At 44.3% G+C, this 19,525-nt stretch overlaps 1 protein-coding gene across 1 annotated transcript; it reads left to right on the top strand.

The window, feature by feature from the left end:
* The first annotated feature begins 10 nt into the window (after positions 1-10).
* LOC311137935 (endoplasmic reticulum transmembrane helix translocase-like) lies at positions 11-18,604 on the top strand. The gene is made up of 25 exons (XM_084172555.1): positions 11-531; positions 781-870; positions 1,171-1,434; positions 1,776-1,931; positions 2,849-2,918; positions 6,678-6,784; positions 7,037-7,166; positions 7,844-7,899; positions 8,035-8,161; positions 8,723-8,860; positions 9,037-9,157; positions 9,479-9,636; positions 9,766-9,941; positions 10,155-10,265; positions 11,536-11,661; positions 11,864-11,972; positions 12,455-12,648; positions 13,451-13,547; positions 13,763-13,953; positions 14,084-14,198; positions 14,367-14,563; positions 15,273-15,415; positions 15,589-15,700; positions 15,952-16,095; positions 17,224-18,604. The coding sequence occupies exons 1-25, from the start codon at positions 169-171 to the stop codon at positions 17,332-17,334; spliced, it is 3,606 nt and encodes a 1,201-aa protein (XP_084028681.1). The 5' UTR covers positions 11-168; the 3' UTR covers positions 17,335-18,604.
* The last annotated feature ends 921 nt before the right edge of the window (positions 18,605-19,525 follow it).

Genomic DNA, 19,525 nt, shown 5'->3' with positions numbered 1-19,525 from the left:
TTACGTGGTTGCGTACGCGGAAGCAGCTGTGTGAGAACGAGCCGATTCAGAAAACTGGACCTGAAAACGGACTAAAACAACTAGATTGTGTGGAACTGCCTTACTACCGACACTAATAGCTAGGGGGGAAGTGGAGGATAGAGGGGGCCCGGAGAGAGAGGGACGAAAATGAACGCGGCTACGAAACAGGGGAATATGGTTGCGGAGGACGGGAATCAGGGGCCGGGGGAGCTGCAAATGGCCCCCTCTATGAACAACCACAGCCAGCATGACAGCGCCGAGACTGACGACGAGAACGTTAGCTCGGTGTCGCTGTACCGGCGCAGGCCCCGGCTATTCCACGGCACGGTTCTACCTTTTTTAGCCGTGCTGTACCCTGGGTGGTTGTACGTGTGGTTCGGAGTGTACGGTACTTCCGAGAACCCAGAGGCAGGCCTACTAGCTCTCGCCGCCATCGGGATCGCGCACGTCCTCACAGCGCTCTCTGGTTATTGGTCCGTGCACGCGCATTGTTGGCTCACCTGCTCCAAGGTAAAGTGGATGGATCATCTGCGGTTCTTTTGGAATTAGGTGTTGGAGATTGTGTGAACTAACACGGTCCAATTTAACTCGTGATCACTCTAGTCAACATTATTTTATACTCTACACAAGGACATTTTCAAATTATGTGTAATAGATTCGTGTCCCTTGTTCAGAAAGTTTTGACCTGATTATAAGGCTGTGTCTGTCAGATAGAGGATATTAATTGCTCACCTGCTGTGACTTGATGTGTATAAACAGGAGCCAGACCCACACAAGGCCACCCTGGCTAAGGTTATACCCACCCCCAACAACGGTTCTGCTGAGCTGGTACCACTGCAGAGAGACCGGGTGAGTTTGCCTTATTCCCCTGGCCTACACCTTGTTTACTTAACCCAGGGTTGTGTTCAATGGGGAGAAAACATTTGTAACTGTTACAAAACGTTTTGCTATAGTGTCCCGTGCTGAACATGACCCAGGTATACTGGTTGAAACTTGTGGGCAATGCATGGTGTCAGAATGGTCCTCTCTTAACATCTCTATTCTAGTCAGTTATACAGTTTTTTGGATGGCAAATGTTTTGTGTGTGTGTTTTAACTCATGTACTCGCTTGCTCTCTATCTCTCTCTCACTCTCCTGCTCTCTCCTCAGGATGAGAACGGCGAGGGAATCGTGTCCTTTGAGTTCCAGAAGATCTGCTACATCTTCGACAACAAGGAGAGGAAATGTTTCCTCCCTGTGTCGTTCCCCGTCCGACAGCCAATGGGCTTCTTCCAGGCCTGGCGAGGCTACCAGGAGGAGACAGACCTGCGTGCTGCCGAGAAGCGCTATGGGACCAACCGCGCTGAGATGATGGTTCCGGACTTCCTGGAACTCTTCAGGGAGAGAGCCACCGCTCCCTTCTTCGTCTTCCAGGTGTGTTTTAGTGTGTGTGTGTGTGCGTGCGTATTTGAGTGTTGTTTTGTCAAGTAGTAATATGACACGTAGTAAAATAACTCTCTAGTCTCTTTCTTTCACTTTCTATATTGATCTCTTTAGGGGCATGTGGGGATAGTTTTGACTCAATAATAATACCCTTTTCACACTATCTTGCTGACCTGAACCGTACTACACTAGCTTGGATATTTTCTTTTCACATGGTCCTTTCCAGTACCATTCTAGCAACTATGGTGGATGCCGATGCATCAACCAGGCCAGCACAGTACCGCTTGGCTCAACAGGTGTAAAGATGGATGCTCTCTCTCTCCCCTCCTCAGGTGTTCTGTGTGGGTCTGTGGTGTCTGGATGAGTACTGGTACTACAGCGTGTTCACTCTCTTCATGCTGGTGGCCTTCGAAGCCTCTCTGGTACAACAGCAGATGAGGAATATGTCTGAAATACGACGCATGGGGAACAAACCCTACATGATCCAGGTGAACTACTGTATCTTTATCGTAAATGATCATGTCGTTTGATAAGATATTTGATGATGTGATACATGCATAGGTGCATGTTCTTCTTGCTCAAGTGCAGATCAACAAATTCTCACCAGAGCCTTGTTATTCTAGAGTTGTAGAGAGAAGGCCCTGACTCCCACTGAAGGATCAGACTCATTTACCCAGGGGTTGCCAAGCTTTTTTGGCCTGAGACCCCATTTTGATATCAAACCTTTTTTGCGACCCCACCATGCAAAAAAAAAAAAAAAAATAATTGATGTAATCAACAGCTAATGTTAACTTTTTTTATTTGGAGCTATGGCAAATCAGTCTGACGGTACTTCAATCTGAGTATGGTTTGAAGTGACTGAAATGCATCAGAAGTTGGGAAGTTCAGAAAATCATCAGCTAATAATTGTGTGTGATCATCTGTGTAGAAAAGAACACCATCATTGCTTTCAATGATGATGTTCTTTCCCCCCCAGTCTAATTTGGTGCCTGGTTCTGTCCACTCGGTTCTAATCAGTCATGCTTGTGAGCATTATAGAGGGAAACCGAAGACACATACTTGTTCCTGAGAGTCTTAGCTGGCAGGAATAGGGTGATAATAGCGTATTTATCATACCATTCAACAGTTAGAGCCATAATTGTAGGAGTTTTGCGACCCCTAATTTGGAAAATGCTACATTAACCAAATTATCGATTTGATCTAGATTTATATAGATATGTCCGTGTCGTATTCAGTAGGGCACACTGTGTACAATGTTTTGCAATGGAAAACGAACATCTTTGTGTGTTCTTATTATTGAGTAAGTGTAGCTAGTACCTCCCTGTTTTACTCAGTGTCAAAAACGTTTTCTCCCTACTGAACAGGCCCCTGATATTTACACGTTTGTGCCCATGTTTCCCGACAGGTTTACCGCAACAGGAAGTGGAGGCCTGTGTCCAGTGATGAACTAGTCCCCGGGGACATTGTCTCAATAGGTAAGGTTCCTGTCTGTTAACCCTTCCCATTCCAGAGTATTTCCTCCATCTAGAACCAGGCTCTTTCTCAAATCATCTTTCCTCAATTTCATGCATCTTGTATCCTCGCCTCCTTTTTAAAATGCATTGGAGAAAAAGCAGAGGGACCTTGGACTTTCTCCTCAAATACTATTGAGAAGGAGGCGAGGAGATGAGATGCGAGGAAACGTGGAGACTAATTGAGATAGAGCCCCAGCCAGTTTGACACAGTGTACGTATGTCTTTGTCTTCCCCCCAGGACGCTCACCCCAGGAGAATGTAGTTCCTCTGTCCACAGTCAGTCAAAATTCAAATCAAATCAAGTTTTATTTGTCACATGCTTCGTAGACAGTGAAATGGTTACGTAGGGGTACGTTCCCAACAATGCAGAGTTAAAGAGAAGATACACAATTGTAAAATATAAATAGTGACAAGAGGAAGAAATACACAGTGAATAACGAGTAAAAATAACATGGCTATATATAGGGAGTAGAAAGTAGCATGGCTATATACAGGGAGTAGAAAGTAACATGTCTATATACAGGGAGTAGAAAATAACATGGCTATATATAGGGAGTAGAAAGTAACATGGCTATATATAGGGAGTAGAAAGTAACATGGCTATATATAGGGAGTAGAAAGTAACATGGCTATATATAGGGAGTAGAAAGTAACATGGCTATATATAGGGAGTAGAAAGTAACATGGCTATATATAGGGAGTAGAAAGTAACATGGCTATATATAGGGAGTAGAAAGTAACATGGCTATATATAGGGAGTAGAAAGTAACATGGCTATATATAGGGAGTAGAAAGTAACATGGCTATATATAGGGAGTAGAAAGTAACATGGCTATATACAGGGAGTAGAAAGTAACATGGCTATATATAGGGAGTAGAAAGTAACATGGCTATATACAGGGAGTAGAAAGTAACATGGCTATATACAGTGGGGGAAAAAAGTATTTAGTCAGCCACCAATTGTGCAAGTTCTCCCACTTAAAAAGATGAGAGAGGCCTGTAATTTTCATCATAGGTACACGTCAACTATGACAGACAAAATGAGAAATTATTTTCCAGAAAATCACATTGTAGGATTTTTAATGAATTTATTTGCAAATTATGGTGGAAAATAAGTATTTGGTCAATAACAAAAGTTTCTCAATACTTTGTTATATACCCTTTGTTGGCAATGACACAGGTCAAACGTTTTCTGTAAGTCTTCACAAGGTTTTCACACACTGTTGCTGGTATTTTGGCCCATTCCTCCATGCAGATCTCCTCTAGAGCAGTGATGTTTTGGGGCTGTCGCTGGGCAACACGGACTTTCAACTCCATCCAAAGATTTTCTATGGGGTTGAGATCTGGAGACTGGCTAGGCCACTCCAGGACCTTGAAATGCTTCTTACGAAGCCACTCCTTCATTGCCCGGGCGGTGTGTTTGGGATCATTGTCATGCTGAAAGACCCAGCCACGTTTCATCTTCAATGCCCTTGCTGATGGAAGGAGGTTTTCACTCAAAATCTCATGATACATGGCCCCATTCATTCTTTCCTTTACACGGATCAGTCGTCCTGGTCCCTTTGCAGAAAAACAGCCCCAAAGCATGATGTTTCCACCCCCATGCTTCACAGTAGGTATGGTGTTCTTTGGATGCAACTCAGCATTCTTTGTCCTCCAAACACGACGAGTTGAGTTTTGACCAAAAAGTTCTATTTTGGTTTCATCTGACCATATGACATTCTCCCAATCCTATTCTGGATCATCCAAATGCACTCTAGCAAACTTCAGACGGGCCTGGACATGTACTGGCTTAAGCAGGGGGACACATCTGGCACTGCAGGATTTGAGTCCCTGGTGGCGTAGTGTGTTACTGATGGTAGGCTTTGTTACTTTGGTCCCAGCTCTCTGCAGGTCATTCACTAGGTCCCCCTGTGTGGTTCTGGGATTTTTGCTCACAGTTCTTGTGATCATTTTGACCCCACGGGGTGAGATCTTGCATGGAGCCCCAGATCGAGGGAGATTATCAGTGGTCTTGTATGTCTTCCGTTTCCTAATAATTGCTCCCACAGTTGATTTCTTCAAACCAAGCTGCTTACCTATTGCAGATTCAGTCTTCCCAGCCTGGTGCAGGTCTACAATTTTGTTTCTGGTGTCCTTTGACAGCTCCTTGGTCTTGGCCATAGTGGAGTTTGGAGTGTGACTGTTTGAGGTTGTGGACAGGTGTCTTTTATACTGATAACAAGTTCAAACAGGTGCCATTAATACAGGTAACGAGTGGAGGACAGAGGAGCCTCTTAAAGAAGAAGTTACAGGTCTGTGAGAGCCAGAAATCTTGCTTGTTTGTAGGTGACCAAATACTTATTTTCCACCATAATTTGCAAATAAATTCATAAAAAATCCTACAATGTGATTTTCTGGATTCTTTTCACTCATTTTGTCTGTCATAGTTGACGTGTACCTATGATGAAAATTACAGGCCTCTTTCATCTTTTTAAGTGGGAGAACTTGCACAATTGGTGGCTGACTAAATACTTTTTTCCCCCACTGTATAGGGAGTATCAGTACCATGTCGATGTGCAGGGGTACGAGGTAATTGAGGTAGCTATGTACTGTACATATAGGTAGGGGTAAAGTGAGTAGGCAACAGGATAGATAATAGACAGTAGCAGCAGCGTATATGGTGAGTTTGAAAGTGTGTGTGTTGTGTATGTGTAAGTATGTGTGAGTGTGTGGGTAGAGTCCAGTGCAAGAGAGTTAGTGCAAAAAAGGGTCAATGCAGGTAGTCCGGGTAGCCATTTGATTTTTTAGAAGTCTTATGGTTTGGGAGTAGAAGCTGTTGAGGGTCCTATTGGTTATAGGCTTCGTGCATTGCTACTGCTTGCTGTGCAGTAGCAGAGAGAACAGTCTATGGAATTTTAATAAAAAATTTTGGGCCTTCCTCTGACACCACCTGGTATAGAGGTCCTGGATGGCAAGAAGCTATGCCCCAGTGATGTAATGGGCCGTACGCACTACCCTCTGTAGCGCCTTGCGGTCGGATGCCAAGTAGTGATGCAGCCAGTCAAAATGCTCTCTGGTGCAGCTGTAGAGCTTTTTGAGGATCTGAGGGCCCATGCCAAATCTTTTCAGCCTCCTAAAGGGGAAAGAGGCATTGTCGTACCCTCTTCTTGACTGTGTTGGTGTGTTTGGACCATGATAGATCCTTAGTGATGTGGACACAGAGGAACTCTCGACCCACTCTACTGCAGCCCCGTCGATGTGAAGGGGGGTGTGCTTGGCCCTCCGTTTCCTGTAGTCCACGATCAGCTCCTTTGTCTTACTGATGTTGAGGGAGAGGTTGAGGGAGAGGTTGTTGTCCTGGCACCACACTGCCAGGTCTCTGACCTCCTCCCTATAGGCTGTTTCATCGTCATCGGTGATCAGGCATACCACTGTCGTGTCGTCTGCAAACTTAATGGGTGAACAGGCAGTACAGGAAGGGACTAAGCACGCACCCCTGAGGGGCCCACGTTTTGAGGGTCAGCGTGGCGGATGTGTTGTCGCCTACCCTCACCACCTGTGGGTGGCCCGTCAGGAAGTCCAGGATCCAGTTGCAGAGGGAGGTGTTCAGTCCCAGGGACCTTAGCTTAGTGATGAGCTTCGAGGGTACTATGGTGTTGAACGCTGAGCTGTTGTCAGTGAAAAGCCGTCTCACGTCAGTTTGACACAGTGTACGTCTGTCTTTCTCTTCCCCCCCAGGCCGCTCGCCCCAGGAGAACTTGGTTCCATGTGACGTGCTGCTGCTGAGAGGGCGCTGCATCGTGGACGAGGCAATGCTGACGGGAGAGTCTGTTCCTCAGATGAAGGTCAGACAGACGGGAAGCATGTCCTATACTAGACTAGATAGACTGCATTGTTTTGCATGGTTGTTATCTGAACAATATAGATTGTTAAACAATGGGAATGTTACTATAGATCATTCATAGACTTCATGAGCATAGAATATCATAGATGCTTCACAAATCATTTATCAAAATCATATGCTTAGAAATCATAGGCTCCATCAATCCTTAAAAGTAGTGTTTTTAATTTGAAGTTCCACCATGTTGTGTGTTTAGGAACCGGTGGAGGATCTGGACCCAGAGAGGGTCCTGGACCTGCATGGTGATGCCCGCCTCCACATCATCTCTGGTGGGACCAAGGTGGTGCAGCACAGCCCCCCGCTCCGCGCCACTGTAGGACTCAAACGTCAGTTACTACCTACTATGCAGTATAGGCTTGGGCAGATATATAAATTAAGTCGAATATCGGGATATTTAACATTGACAATATATTGTGATGTGCAAGACGATATGTCGTGATGTGCAAGACTATACTCTATTTGAAATGTACAAATCAAAACTGCAGTTAAATCAGTTAGGCTGTATCAATATGTGGAAAATGATGTTTAAATGAATTAACTAAGCCTTATTTGTTTTACCACATTAAGATTATTTAATGAGAATGCGACTATAATATTGTAAATAAGCACAAACATTTCACAGTCTGGAAACATTTAGTCATTAATGGCGCAAAACGATTATATCGGATAACACGATATTTGAAGCAGCATATCGTAGAAGAGGTCTACCCAAATATCGCCCAACCCTAATGCAGTATATTATTAACTTGTCATAAGGCAGAAATGTCCAGCGTTGTTGTTCACTTTGAGATGAACAATTATAGTTAGAAAGCACTTTCAAAATCTATATTTTCTTATCAATATTTTTAAAAAAATCCATATTTTAGATCAATTTTGTTTCAACAGTTATCTCCCTCGGCCTCAGAATAGATGGATTGAATCTGCCCTCAGTGATTGTATCTATCTTGTCTCACTAAGAGCAAATCATAATAGTTAGATTTCTTCTTTTTCATTTTTTCTCCAGCTGTGGACAATGGCTGTGTGGCTTATGTGTTGAGAACCGGATTCTATACATCTCAGGTGAGGGGCTGTACTCTTGACTACCTGAACTTGTCCAATAAGAACCGCTTGTTTTCATTTTCTGTTGCAAAATGTTTTTCTACGGTGTTCAGTAATGAATACAACCCTGGTGTTGTTGACCACGCCTGTCTACAGGGTAAACTGCTGAGGACCATCCTGTTTGGAGTGAAGAGGGTGACAGCCAACAACTTGGAAACATTCATCTTCATCCTCTTCCTCCTGGTGTTCGCCATTGCTGCTGCTGGCTATGTGTGGGTGGAAGGTGAGAGATGCAGTGAACAATACAATGAAATCAATCAATCAAATGTCTTTTATAAAGCCCTTTTTAGGTCAGCAGTTGTCACAAAGTTCTTCACAGATACCCAGTCTAAAACCCCATGGGACAAGCAATGCAGAGGCAGAAGCACAGTTGGTCCTACTTAGAGCATTTCTCCACTATACAGTTTGTTTATATCTTGGCTGCAGTTTATTAGCCAAGACAGAATTTTGGGAAATATTATTTTACTCACTAAGACATTTATGAACATTTTGACAGTCTTGACGCAAATTCCTCCTTTATAAAATGTAAGAAAACAAGTTGTTGAAATAGGCCCAGAGGTTAGGAGAAAGCAGCAGATTTTACCTGACTACATACAGTATAACTGTATATATTATTATGAATAATAACAATATATGCCATTTAGCAGATGCTTTTATCCAAAGCAACTTACAGGCATGTGTGCATACATTTTTTACATGAACATACTGCATAGCTCTCTGTGTGTGTGTAACTACTACTTATAGTTAGTTGTGTAACTGTCTCTGTGTGCACTCTCCCCTGCAGGGACTAAGGACCCGAGCAGGAACCGGTATAAGTTGTTCCTGGAGTGTACTCTCATCCTGACCTCTGTGGTTCCACCTGAGCTCCCTATAGAATTGTCTCTGGCAGTCAACACATCCCTCATCGCTCTGGCAAAGCTCTGTGAGTCAACAGAGTGTGTGTGTGTGTATGGGGGGGGCGGGGTGGTATGTGGATGAATGTGTTCTGAAAGTGGTTCTGAAACTGTCATAGTAATATGTTATTAGTACTTAATGATGCTAGTCCTCCTCGCTGTTCTGCTCTTTGACTCACCCCTTTCTTTCTTCTCCCTTTCATAGATGTATTCTGCACTGAGCCCTTCAGGATCCCGTTTGCAGGCAAGGTGGAGGTGTGCTGCTTTGACAAGACAGGCACCTTGACCAGCGACCATCTGGTGGTACGGGGGGTCGCAGGCCTCAGGTACACTCTCTTTTCGATTTTTCAGGATGATACATTTCTTTGTTGCAATTTTTCCACAGACTGACAGGACCTGACGATATTAAGACGTTTTAAAGGCTTCATATCGGCATCATAATGCATTGTAACGGTCTGGGTTAAGCAAAATGTCTGCCAATGCCCTTATGCACTGGTGTAATACTGTGAATCTTGTCGTATTGAGGAGTGACACTTAAAGACCAACTGACACGTTTTCAGCATTATTTAATCGTATAAAAATCTTTGGAAGAATATGAAGCAAGTTTTTACATTGTTTGTTTGTAAAAGTTTTCTAAACTTCTCCAGAGAAGGGAAAGAAGTGATGCCCGTGTCAGAGATCCCAGTGGAAACGCATCGGGTGGTTGCTACGTGTCACTCACTGGTTACCCTTGACGACGGACAGCTGGTAGGCGACCCCCTGGAGAAGGCCATGCTCACTGCTGCTGACTGGACCCTCACTAAAGGTAGTGTGAGTGTACACATCAGGCTCTGTCTCCTCTTTGTACACCAGAAGTGAAAGTGTGTGTGTCCATGTTTTTACATCATGTCTACCCTCCTGACCATACTTCTGCCCCTCTCTCTGTGTGGTGTAGATGAAAAGGTGTTTGCTCGGGGTATAAAGACCCCAGGCCTGAAGATCCACCAGCGGTTCCACTTTGCAAGTGCTCTGAAGAGGATGTCCGTCCTGGCCTCCTATGAGAAACTGGGCTCCACTGAACTCTGCTATGTCTCCACTGTCAAAGGAGCTCCAGAGACACTCAGGGACATGGTAAATATCATATAATTAAATCGAACACTGACATTTAATGTATAATTTAATATATATTTATGGTCAATATAATACATGTCTACTGTACTACACTTCACATACAAGTACACTATCTCAGTGTTGAGTAGATACGTCATTGCTGCAGTTGTAACCTGCTTACTACACTTTCTTAGTGTCATTACCATTGTTCTAACCATTTGTTTGTTTCTGTAGTTCTCAGAGTGCCCAGCCAGCTATGACCAGGTACACAGGGAGATGTCCCGAGAAGGGGCCAGGGTTCTGGCCTTGGGCTACAGAGAGATCGGACACCTCAGCCACCAACAGGTAACTCTACCTGTCCTGTCTAACTCACCTACCTGTCCTGTCCTGTCTAACTCAGTGCTTCTCAAACTTTTTGCAGCCGGGGACCCCTTTTGTGATAGCAAATTCATCAGGGACCCCCTCATAATCAGAATACAACTCGAGTGAGATAATAGCATACAATGAGTTTTACTATGACTTCAGCAGTGCCATGGCTGGACGAACCAAGTCTCGGGCTATGGAAGGCCTGCCTCTTGGCATCAGAGAGAAAATGTTAGTTTTCAAGCAAATTTCCTGCAATTCTACACATTTTGTCATGTGGCAGAGAATTGTTGTTGCAGCTTTAAAGCTAATATCCTGCAACTACATTTTTCCATGGGGCAGAGTGAAAACTTTGCAGTTTTAAAGCTTAAATGACAGTGCATTTGTGTAAAAAAGAAATACAAACATTTTGGGGGAATAAAATAAGAATAGATTTGAGAAATTGATAATTAGTGGAGTACTGTGGATCCCAATATCTCTGTTAGCCAAAAAAACAGTCAGCGGCAGTCCTGTGGTCGAAAACAGATAATTGATGAGAGAGGTCGAAGGAGAATGGCAAGAATTGTGCAAGCTAACAGGCGGGCCACAAACCGACAAATAACTGCGCAGTAAAATAGTGGTGTCTCGGAACGCACAACTTGTTGATCCTTGTCACGGATGGGCTATTGCAGCAGACGACCCCCGGGTTCCACTTCTATCAGCTTTGCCTGGTACGACGAATCCCGGTTCCTGTTGCGTCATGCTGATGGCAGAGTCAGGATTTGGTGTAAGCAGCATGAATCCATGGCCCCAACCTGCCTGGTGTCAACGGTACAGGCTGGTGGTCTAAGGGTGTGGGGAATGTTTTCCTGGCACGCATTAGGTCCCTTGATACTAATTGAGCAACATTTCCATTCCCCAAAGAATTCAGACTGTTCTGGAGGCAAAGGGGCCTCTGACCCGGTACTAGATGGGTGTACCTAATAAACTGTCCTGTCTAACTCCCCTATCTGTCCTGTCCTGCTCTGTGTGAGGGGATGAGTTTCCCGAAAGCCTCGTAGTTAACGTGGCACACTATTTCAATACTCTCAACAACCCAGCTGCACAGCTGAGCGAGAGAGTGGCGTAGTTCTGGGTCGTCGAGGTAAATAAAGTACCACGTTAGCTACAAGGCTTTCGTGAACCTCACCCAAGCAGTTAGTTGACAGGGTCTCGCTTTTACAGCAGGGGTTGGTTGTTTGTGTGACTGGGTGCTTTGTGGCTCTCTGTACAGGTGCGGGAGGTGACTCGTGATGCTCTGGAGTGTGACCTGCAGTTCGCCGGCTTCATGGTCGTCTCGTGTCCCCTGAAGACCGACAGCAAGGCTGTCATCAAAGAGATCCAGGAGGCATCGCATCATGTGAGGAGGCTGTCTCAGAATACACATGCACACTCACACACATTCACTCGCAGGAAAAGCCCCACACACACACACACCGATATTGATAAGGATTCTGTTCAGATTACAATTACTACAATAATATCAGGCACATCCATGCACGCACTCACTCAGTCACGCATGCACACACACACACACACACAACCCTCCATCTTTCCCTCAGGTGGTGATGATAACGGGTGACAGCCCTCTTACCGCGTGCCATGTGGCCAGAGAGCTCCACTTCATCCAGAAGGAACACACACTCATACTGCAGGCCAGACCCAACCAGGGTAGGTCACACTAAGAGACAATTTATGCTTGATCCGAAAACCGTCCTGTAGGTTTTCGCTCCAACACTAATCTAGCGCACCTGATTCTAATCATTAGCTGGTTGATAAGTTGAATCAGGTTAGATACAACTGGGGTTGGAGCGAAAACATACAGGACGGTAGCTCGACACGAACATGGTTGGAGAGCTCTGTACTAGACTCATCTACAGACTAATGCATTGATGATATAGCCATATGATTGTTGTACTGAAGGGCTCTATAGTGGACAGTGCATGTGTTGCAGACCTGGGTCAAATGCATATTATATTTGAGCTGCGCTTGATCTACTTTGCCCCAGTACAATGGAATTATATGCAAACCAAATCAAGCGCACCTTACTTGAGACTATTTGACATAATATGTATGTATTTAACCCAGGTGTAATGTGTCGCTGTTTTAAGAATGCACTATAATACGGTCACTTGTGCCGTTGTTCCTTCCAGGTGAGTGGCAGTGGGAGTCTATAGACGGCAGTGTGTGTGTTCCGCTGCCCCCGCCATCCGTCCGCTCATTGGTCGATCAGTATGATCTGTGTGTGACGGGGGAGGGGCTAACCAGACTGACCTGTGACACGCGGTTGCTCCACGCCCTCCTGCCCCATGTCCGGGTGTTCGCACGGGTCAGCCCTAAACAGAAGGTCAGTCTTCTTGCCTCCTTATAGACATTAGCTGTGTCAGAAAAGGCACCCTATTCTTTTTCTAGAATAAATAGGGTGCCATTTCTATTTTTGTGTCAAAGTTTTGTTTGATTTGATTACTTTTCAATTCCAATTGTCCATATTTTCCTAGATTTTTGGTGTTGTAATGAATGAATGTATTAGATCATTAAAAATAGGCTACATGTACACTGAGTGTACAAAACACTATGAACACCTGCTCTTTCCATGACATAGACTGACCAGGTGAATCCAGGTGAAAGCTATGATCCCTTATTGATGTCACTTGTTAAATCCACTTCAATCAGTGTAGATGAAGGGCAGGAGACGGGTTAAAGGATTTTTATGCCTTGAGACAATTGAGACATGGATTGTGTGTGTGTGCCATTCAGAGGGTGAATGGGCAAGACAAAATATTTAAGTGCCTTTGAACAGGGTATGGTAGAACTGCAACGCTGCTGGGTTTTTCACGCTCAAGTTTCCCGTGTGTATCAAGAATGGTCCACCAACCAAAGGACATCCAGCCAACTTGTCATAACTGTGGGAAGCATTGGAGTCAACACGAGCCAGCATCTCTGTGGAGTGCTTTTGACACCTTGTAGAGTCCCTGCCCAGACGAATTGAGGCTTTTCTGATGGCAAAAGGGGGGGTGCAACTCAATATTAGGAAGATGTTCTTAGTGTTTTGCACACTCTGTGTACAACCAACACACTCAAGAACTGGCGGTACATTTTGAGGTTAGTGTCATTTTGTACTAACTGTGTGTATTGTTATCGTGTTGCAGGAGTTTGTAATCACTAGTCTTAAAGGACTGGGCTATACAACATTGATGTGCGGAGACGGGACCAATGATGTCGGAGCACTCAAACACGCCCATATCGGTGAGGTCACTCGACATGTCACTCAAAGCTGTGCACAATATTCAGCAACGTTAACGCACACACCTGTCTTAGACCATGATACCTTCAATTCAACTTTGATTGTGTCAGTAGGGACATTTATTTCATCCTCTTATCACAAACAATGTCGCTATGTGGAAGTCATTTTGTGACCATTCTCTCTCCCTCCCCCTTTCTCCCCCCCTTCCCTCCATAAGGTGTGGCTCTGTTGGCCAACGCCCCAGAGCGGATGCCTGAAAGGAGGAAGAGGGGCAAAGAGAAGGAGACCCCAGCAGCAGACTCCAGACCCTCCCTACCTCCGGTCACCAGCTCAGGGGTCAAACTGACCTCCAGGGCAGCCAGGCAGAGGGTCATGGCCCAGAGAGAGGAACAGCTAGCTGCACAGAAGGTGGTGTGTGTGTGTGTGTGTGTGTGTGTGTGTGTGTGTGTGTGTGTGTGTGTGTGTGTGTGTGTGTGTTGGGGTGTGGGGGGTAGGGAGGGTGTGTGTTGTTAACTATTTGGTGTTTATTCTGTTGTAGGAGAGGATCAGTCAAGTATTAAAGGAGCTGGAAGAAGATCAGATACAAGTAGTGAAGCTGGGAGACGCCTCCATTGCTGCCCCCTTCACCTCCAAATTGTCCTCCATTCAGTGCAGTGAGTAACACACACACGTAATCAACACAAGATGTGTGTTTTTGTTTACACCCACACTGTATACAAAACACAAATGAACACACGCCTGCAATCTCTCTCTCTCCCTCTTTCTCTTTCTGTCTCTCTCTCTCTGATTATCATCTCCTCATCATCTCTCCTCCTCCCCAGTCTGCCACGTGATAAAGCAGGGCCGCTGTACGCTGGTGACCACACTACAGATGTTTAAGATCCTGGCGTTGAACGCCCTGGTGCTGGCCTACAGCCAGTCAGTCCTCTACCTGGAGGGGGTCAAGTTCAGTGACTTCCAGGCCACCCTACAGGGCCTGCTATTGGCTGGCTGCTTCCTCTTCATCTCCAGGTCAAAGGTGAGAGGTCACATGGAGGGAAAAACACAGTAGTGCTTTCTCTTGATAGTTTTTCCTCCTTCAGTTCCTTGTGTCCTCCTCCCTGCCTCCTCAAAACGTCAGAGGGAAGCGTTTATTTTTCTTGAATCCTCTCCTCACTTCCCGCATAATTTTTTTAGGAGGAAAGAACATAAGGAATCGAGGAAAGAGTATTGAGAAAGAACCAGTGTGTACTTACTACATGCATGACATGCATGTAGTTGTGATTGGTAGGAAACTATATTATTATGTAACCCTAGTGCTAACAGGTGTAATTTCAAGCTAAGCCTTTAATTCAACTTAGGGTGTTTTCCCATGAAATTCAGTGCCCTGGTCCGTTTTCCTGGAGCGTTTGTGAGAATTTTACAAAATATGTTTTGCTTTCACAAGACTTGGAAAATAACCGTTTCAGGGTGCGATTAGCAAGACGCACATTCTACATGACATTAGCAAGCTAGCTTGTTTACAACGGGCAAAATGTTCTACGCGACTCGCGTGGTACTCTGGTCCTGGATCTTGGACCCGCTACAAACGCAAGTCCAGGATACGTTTTAGCCTGGGTTCATTTGTGTTTCACACATGCTTTATAGTGCGGATCAGGGCACCAAAAGCTCCAGGAACTGGATCATACAGGGGATATGTGAAATATGCCCTTTTAAGTTGTCGCCCTCTTTTCTCTTGTTCTGTCCAGCCCCTGAAGACTCTGTCTAAAGAGCGGCCCTTACCAAACATATTCAACCTGTACACTGTTCTGACAGTGCTGCTGCAGTTTGCTGTTCACTTCTGTAGTCTGGTATACCTGTACAAAGGAGCGCAGAGCAGAAGTCCTCCAAGGTACACACACACATGCATACACACGTGCTCTCACACACACTATAGAGACCTACAGACTTGTTGATACTGTATTTGCGTCCACACAGTACTAACCGTACATTATTGACAGTGTCTGTTTCCAACCAGTCTGAGTATCCCATAATCCTCTCTGTCTGTTGTCCTTTATCTTTTAGGGCGGAGCGGTTTGCGGACCTGTACAAAGAGTTTGAGCCCAGTCTCATCAACAGCACTGTGTACATAATGTCTATGGCCATGCAGATGGCTACCTTTGCCATTAACTACAAGGTACTGCTCTTCCTTCTCCATATCTTAGGTTTAATGAAGCCTTCATGATCCCTTTACAAGGCCTTTCTTTGCATATAAAATATTTGTGAGGCTTCTATGTAGGCCTTATGAATGCTTCGTTAAGCCTATATAAGGGATACCTAATTTGAAATGTGGCCCATTTTCTATACAATGGATAGACTCTTCAGTACTTATCCTAACCATCATTGAATAATACACGTGTATTCCACTAATGCTGTGTGTTTTTCTAGGGTCATCCTTTCATGGAGTCTCTGAGTGAGAACAGACCGCTGCTGTGGAGTATTGCCCTGTCAGGTCTGGCCATCGTGGGCCTTCTCTCAGGATCCTCGCCAGAATTCAATGAGCAGTTTGCTCTTGTAGATATACCAACAGAGGTCAGCGTATATTATACAGATGTCGGATCTTAATTTGATCACTCCTTTGTCCCGGGAAAATGTCCTGCTCATTAGGAAATAAAAATGAGCCTCTTGATTTATTGTAGTTATGTTCACTGAAAAGCCGCAGTTCTCTTTTTCTCCATACGGGGGCAGTAGAGTCATTCGGACCAGTGGGGCTATATTTGTCCATATTCTGTAGGCTACCTGTTAGTTTCACATAATGAAAGGTGTGAAAAAATGATAATAGGCTACTGTTTCTTTCCCTGGCGATTGTTGCTTGCTAGGTATGTGCATGTTCTATGAATCAATTTAGCCTACCTTGTATTATTTATGATAATGTTTTATGTTGGACGTGCGCTCACAATCTAATTATTTGTCCAATGATTTATTATTTCTTAAAGATATTGTTTTGCTTTTATTGAAGAGATAGAACAGTGTTGGAAAGATGGGGAAGATGGGGGAAGTGGTGAGTCATAGGGCAGTGGGATGGATTTGAACCGATGCCGACTCTGGCATATATGTCCCAGGGTCAGCGGCAGTAAACACAGGCACTAGGGCCACCAATAATTGATTCTGCCTATTGCTTGCCTTGAACATATAATAAAACAATTGATAAAAATAAAAAAAGATTTTCCCTAATGAAAAATACATCTACCCCCTACAAATATGTAAATGTATTATAATCCACATAAGAATTAAGACAATACGCGCTGTAGCCTGCATAGGCTACTTGAACTGGCACCCAGTGAATCTGCAGTCTAAGGTACATTGTAGGTACGCTATTGCATTGTATACAAACACCGCTTCCAGCTGCCCCCTGGTGGTGATTGTAAATATTTATTCAAACATTCAAATCATCCTGCTGCAGGATTATTATCCTCCTGCAACGAAACGGGTCAAATTAAGATCCAACATCTGTACTTTAACATACATTTTGTGTGATTGTTTTGATGTAATGCATTATAACTTGTTATAAGCATGTATTAACCTTTTTATAATGAATTAACAACGTTTATATTAATATGTTTTGCTTTTTAGTCCAGGAATAGGCTTAATCTGTGTCTGGGAAACTGCCGCAAAAGGACGTATAAATTATTATAACCTCTTGTTTTTTCTCCACTGCAGTTCAAGCTAGTCATCGCCCAGGTCCTGGTGGTTGACTTTGCCGCTGCCCTGCTGGTCGACCGCGTTCTGGAGTTCCTGCTGGGCAAAGGCACCCTGAGGCTGCCTTCCTGAATCGCCATGTCAACAGCTGCCCTGAGCAACCCGCTGCCCTCAGCAACCAAACTGTTAAGGGAGAGGATTGAGGAGACTTGTGGAGGGAGGAAAAGATTGAAGGCTGATGTGACGCACAAGACAGCTGAGGAGATGGACTAGGCATGTCAGGCAGACACGCAGTACTGCTGCACCACACCCCTAAATGTTACCCCATCTCTCTACTGTTCTGCTCTGTCCCTCTGTTCCCCGTCTTCACTAATGTATTTAAGATTATATTTATTTTATGCTAGAGACAAACTTGGGCTCAAATGGTATATGCTTCCTTTCGAATACTTTGAGCGTTTTGGTTGATCCTGCCAGGAGCTCCAGATAAGCAGGGTTTGCACTTTTGGGACTGTTCCGTTGCGCCAGGCAAGCTGAAACAAGTGCAGCTAAAGTATTTGAAAGAAAATAAATACTATTGGAACCCAGGTCTAGTTAGACTTCCCCTTCTCTTGCCTTCTCGTTCCCTCTCTCTATCCCTCCCTCTCTCACTGAAGGCCAAGAAGACAGCAGTATTGTGTGATGTTTGAGATTGTGTGCCGGCCTATGCGAAACGCACACACAACAGGGCGTTCTCCAAGAGAATTGCGAAGTGTTTGATTTTTTTTCCATTTTGTTTTCTCTTCTTCATTTTGTAAAAAGATAAAACTCTTACAGACTTATAAAATATCAAAAAATACAAGTGGTGCTTTTTTGTCATGTGCTACTTTGTCATGTTCCATTTACCTATGCAGTGCACTGCCTACTACACCTACATAGGGGTTGAACATATATTTTTAAGGTGATGAGTGAGCTGCATAAATGTAAACATTGTAACTGGAAGAAAGGTTGAGAGGCCACAAGAAAAGCCTTCAGATCATTTTGCTTGATGTTTGAGAGGACTTTAATTAAGTCCCGTGTGGCTCACTTGGTAGAGCATGGCACTTGCAATGCCAGGGTTGTGGGTTCGATTCCCACGGGGGACCAGTATGAAAATGAATGCACTCACTACTCTAAGTCGTTCTGGATAAGAGCATCTGCTAAATGACTAAAATGTAACATTTTCTGGTGCACCCTGGCTTGCTACACTGGCAATTTATTGTGACAGATTAAAATCTAGTAGTTGATTTTGGTGATGAGATTACTACACTGGCAACATAGGTGGGATGATGTCATGATGACTGTGGTACGGGCCACCCATACACTGAACAAAAATATAAGCGTAAAGTTTTGGTTTCATGAGCTGAAATAAAAGATCCCAGAAATGTTCCATATGCACAAAAAGCTTATTTCTCTAAAATATGCACACATTTGTTTACAGCCCTGTTAGTGAGCATTTCTCCTTTGCCAATATTATCCATCCACCTGACAGGTGTGGCATATCAAGAAGCTTATTAAACAGCATGATCATTACACAGGTGCACCTTGTGCTGGGGAAAATAAAAGGCCACTCTAAAATGTGCAGTTTTGTCACACAACACAATGCCACAGATGTCAAAAATGTTGAGGGAGCGTGCAATTGGCATGGTGACTGCAGGAATGGCCACCAGAGCTGTTGCCAGAGAATTTAATGTTAATTTCTCTACCATAAGCCGCCTCCAACGTCGTTTTAGAGAATTTAGAAGTACGTCCAACCGGCTTCACAACCGCAGACCACGTGTATGGTGTCGTGTGGGCGAGCGGTTTGCTGATGTCAACGTTGTGAACAGAGTGCCCCATGTTGGCGGTCGGGCTATGGTATGGGCAGGCATAAACTACGGACAACTAACACAATTGCATTTTATCTATGGCAATTTTAATGCACAGAGAAACTGACGAGATCCTGAAGCACATTCTGAGGCAAAAAAATGTTTTAAGGTATCAAATCACATTTTATTGGTCGCATACACATATTTAGCAGATGTTATTGCGGCCATTTGCGGGTGTAGCAAAATGCTTGTCTACAAAGTTGCTTAGGAGCTAGAAGCAGAGCTTCCATGTCTGTCGGCACCATCTTACTTTTTAAAATATTTTTTAAATCTGTGACCAACAGATGCATATCTGTATTCCCAGTCATTTCAATTGACAGATTTTCTTATATGAACCGTAACTTAGTAAAATCTTTGAAATTGTTGCATGTTGTGTTTAGATTTTTGTTCAGTATAATAACGGGGCCACCTCAGATTCCATTTGGTGTCAAACCGTGCTA

Source organism: Coregonus lavaretus (genome assembly GCF_964263955.1).
Source record: "Coregonus lavaretus genome assembly, chromosome: 2".
Lineage (NCBI taxonomy): Eukaryota > Metazoa > Chordata > Actinopteri > Salmoniformes > Salmonidae > Coregonus > Coregonus lavaretus.
This window is presented reverse-complemented; position numbering and strand designations above follow the sequence as displayed.

Excerpts from the sequence above, each read along its gene's own strand:
- LOC311137935 (XM_084172555.1), top strand. The coding sequence starts at position 169 with ATGAACGCGGCTACGAAACAGGGGAATATGGTTGCGGAGGACGGGAAT. Across the intron at positions 11,662-11,863 it reads TCCAGGAGGCATCGCATCAT|GTGGTGATGATAACGGGTGA; the intron begins GTGAGGAGGCTG and ends TCTTTCCCTCAG. Across the intron at positions 15,701-15,951 it reads CCTTTGCCATTAACTACAAG|GGTCATCCTTTCATGGAGTC; the intron begins GTACTGCTCTTC and ends GTGTTTTTCTAG.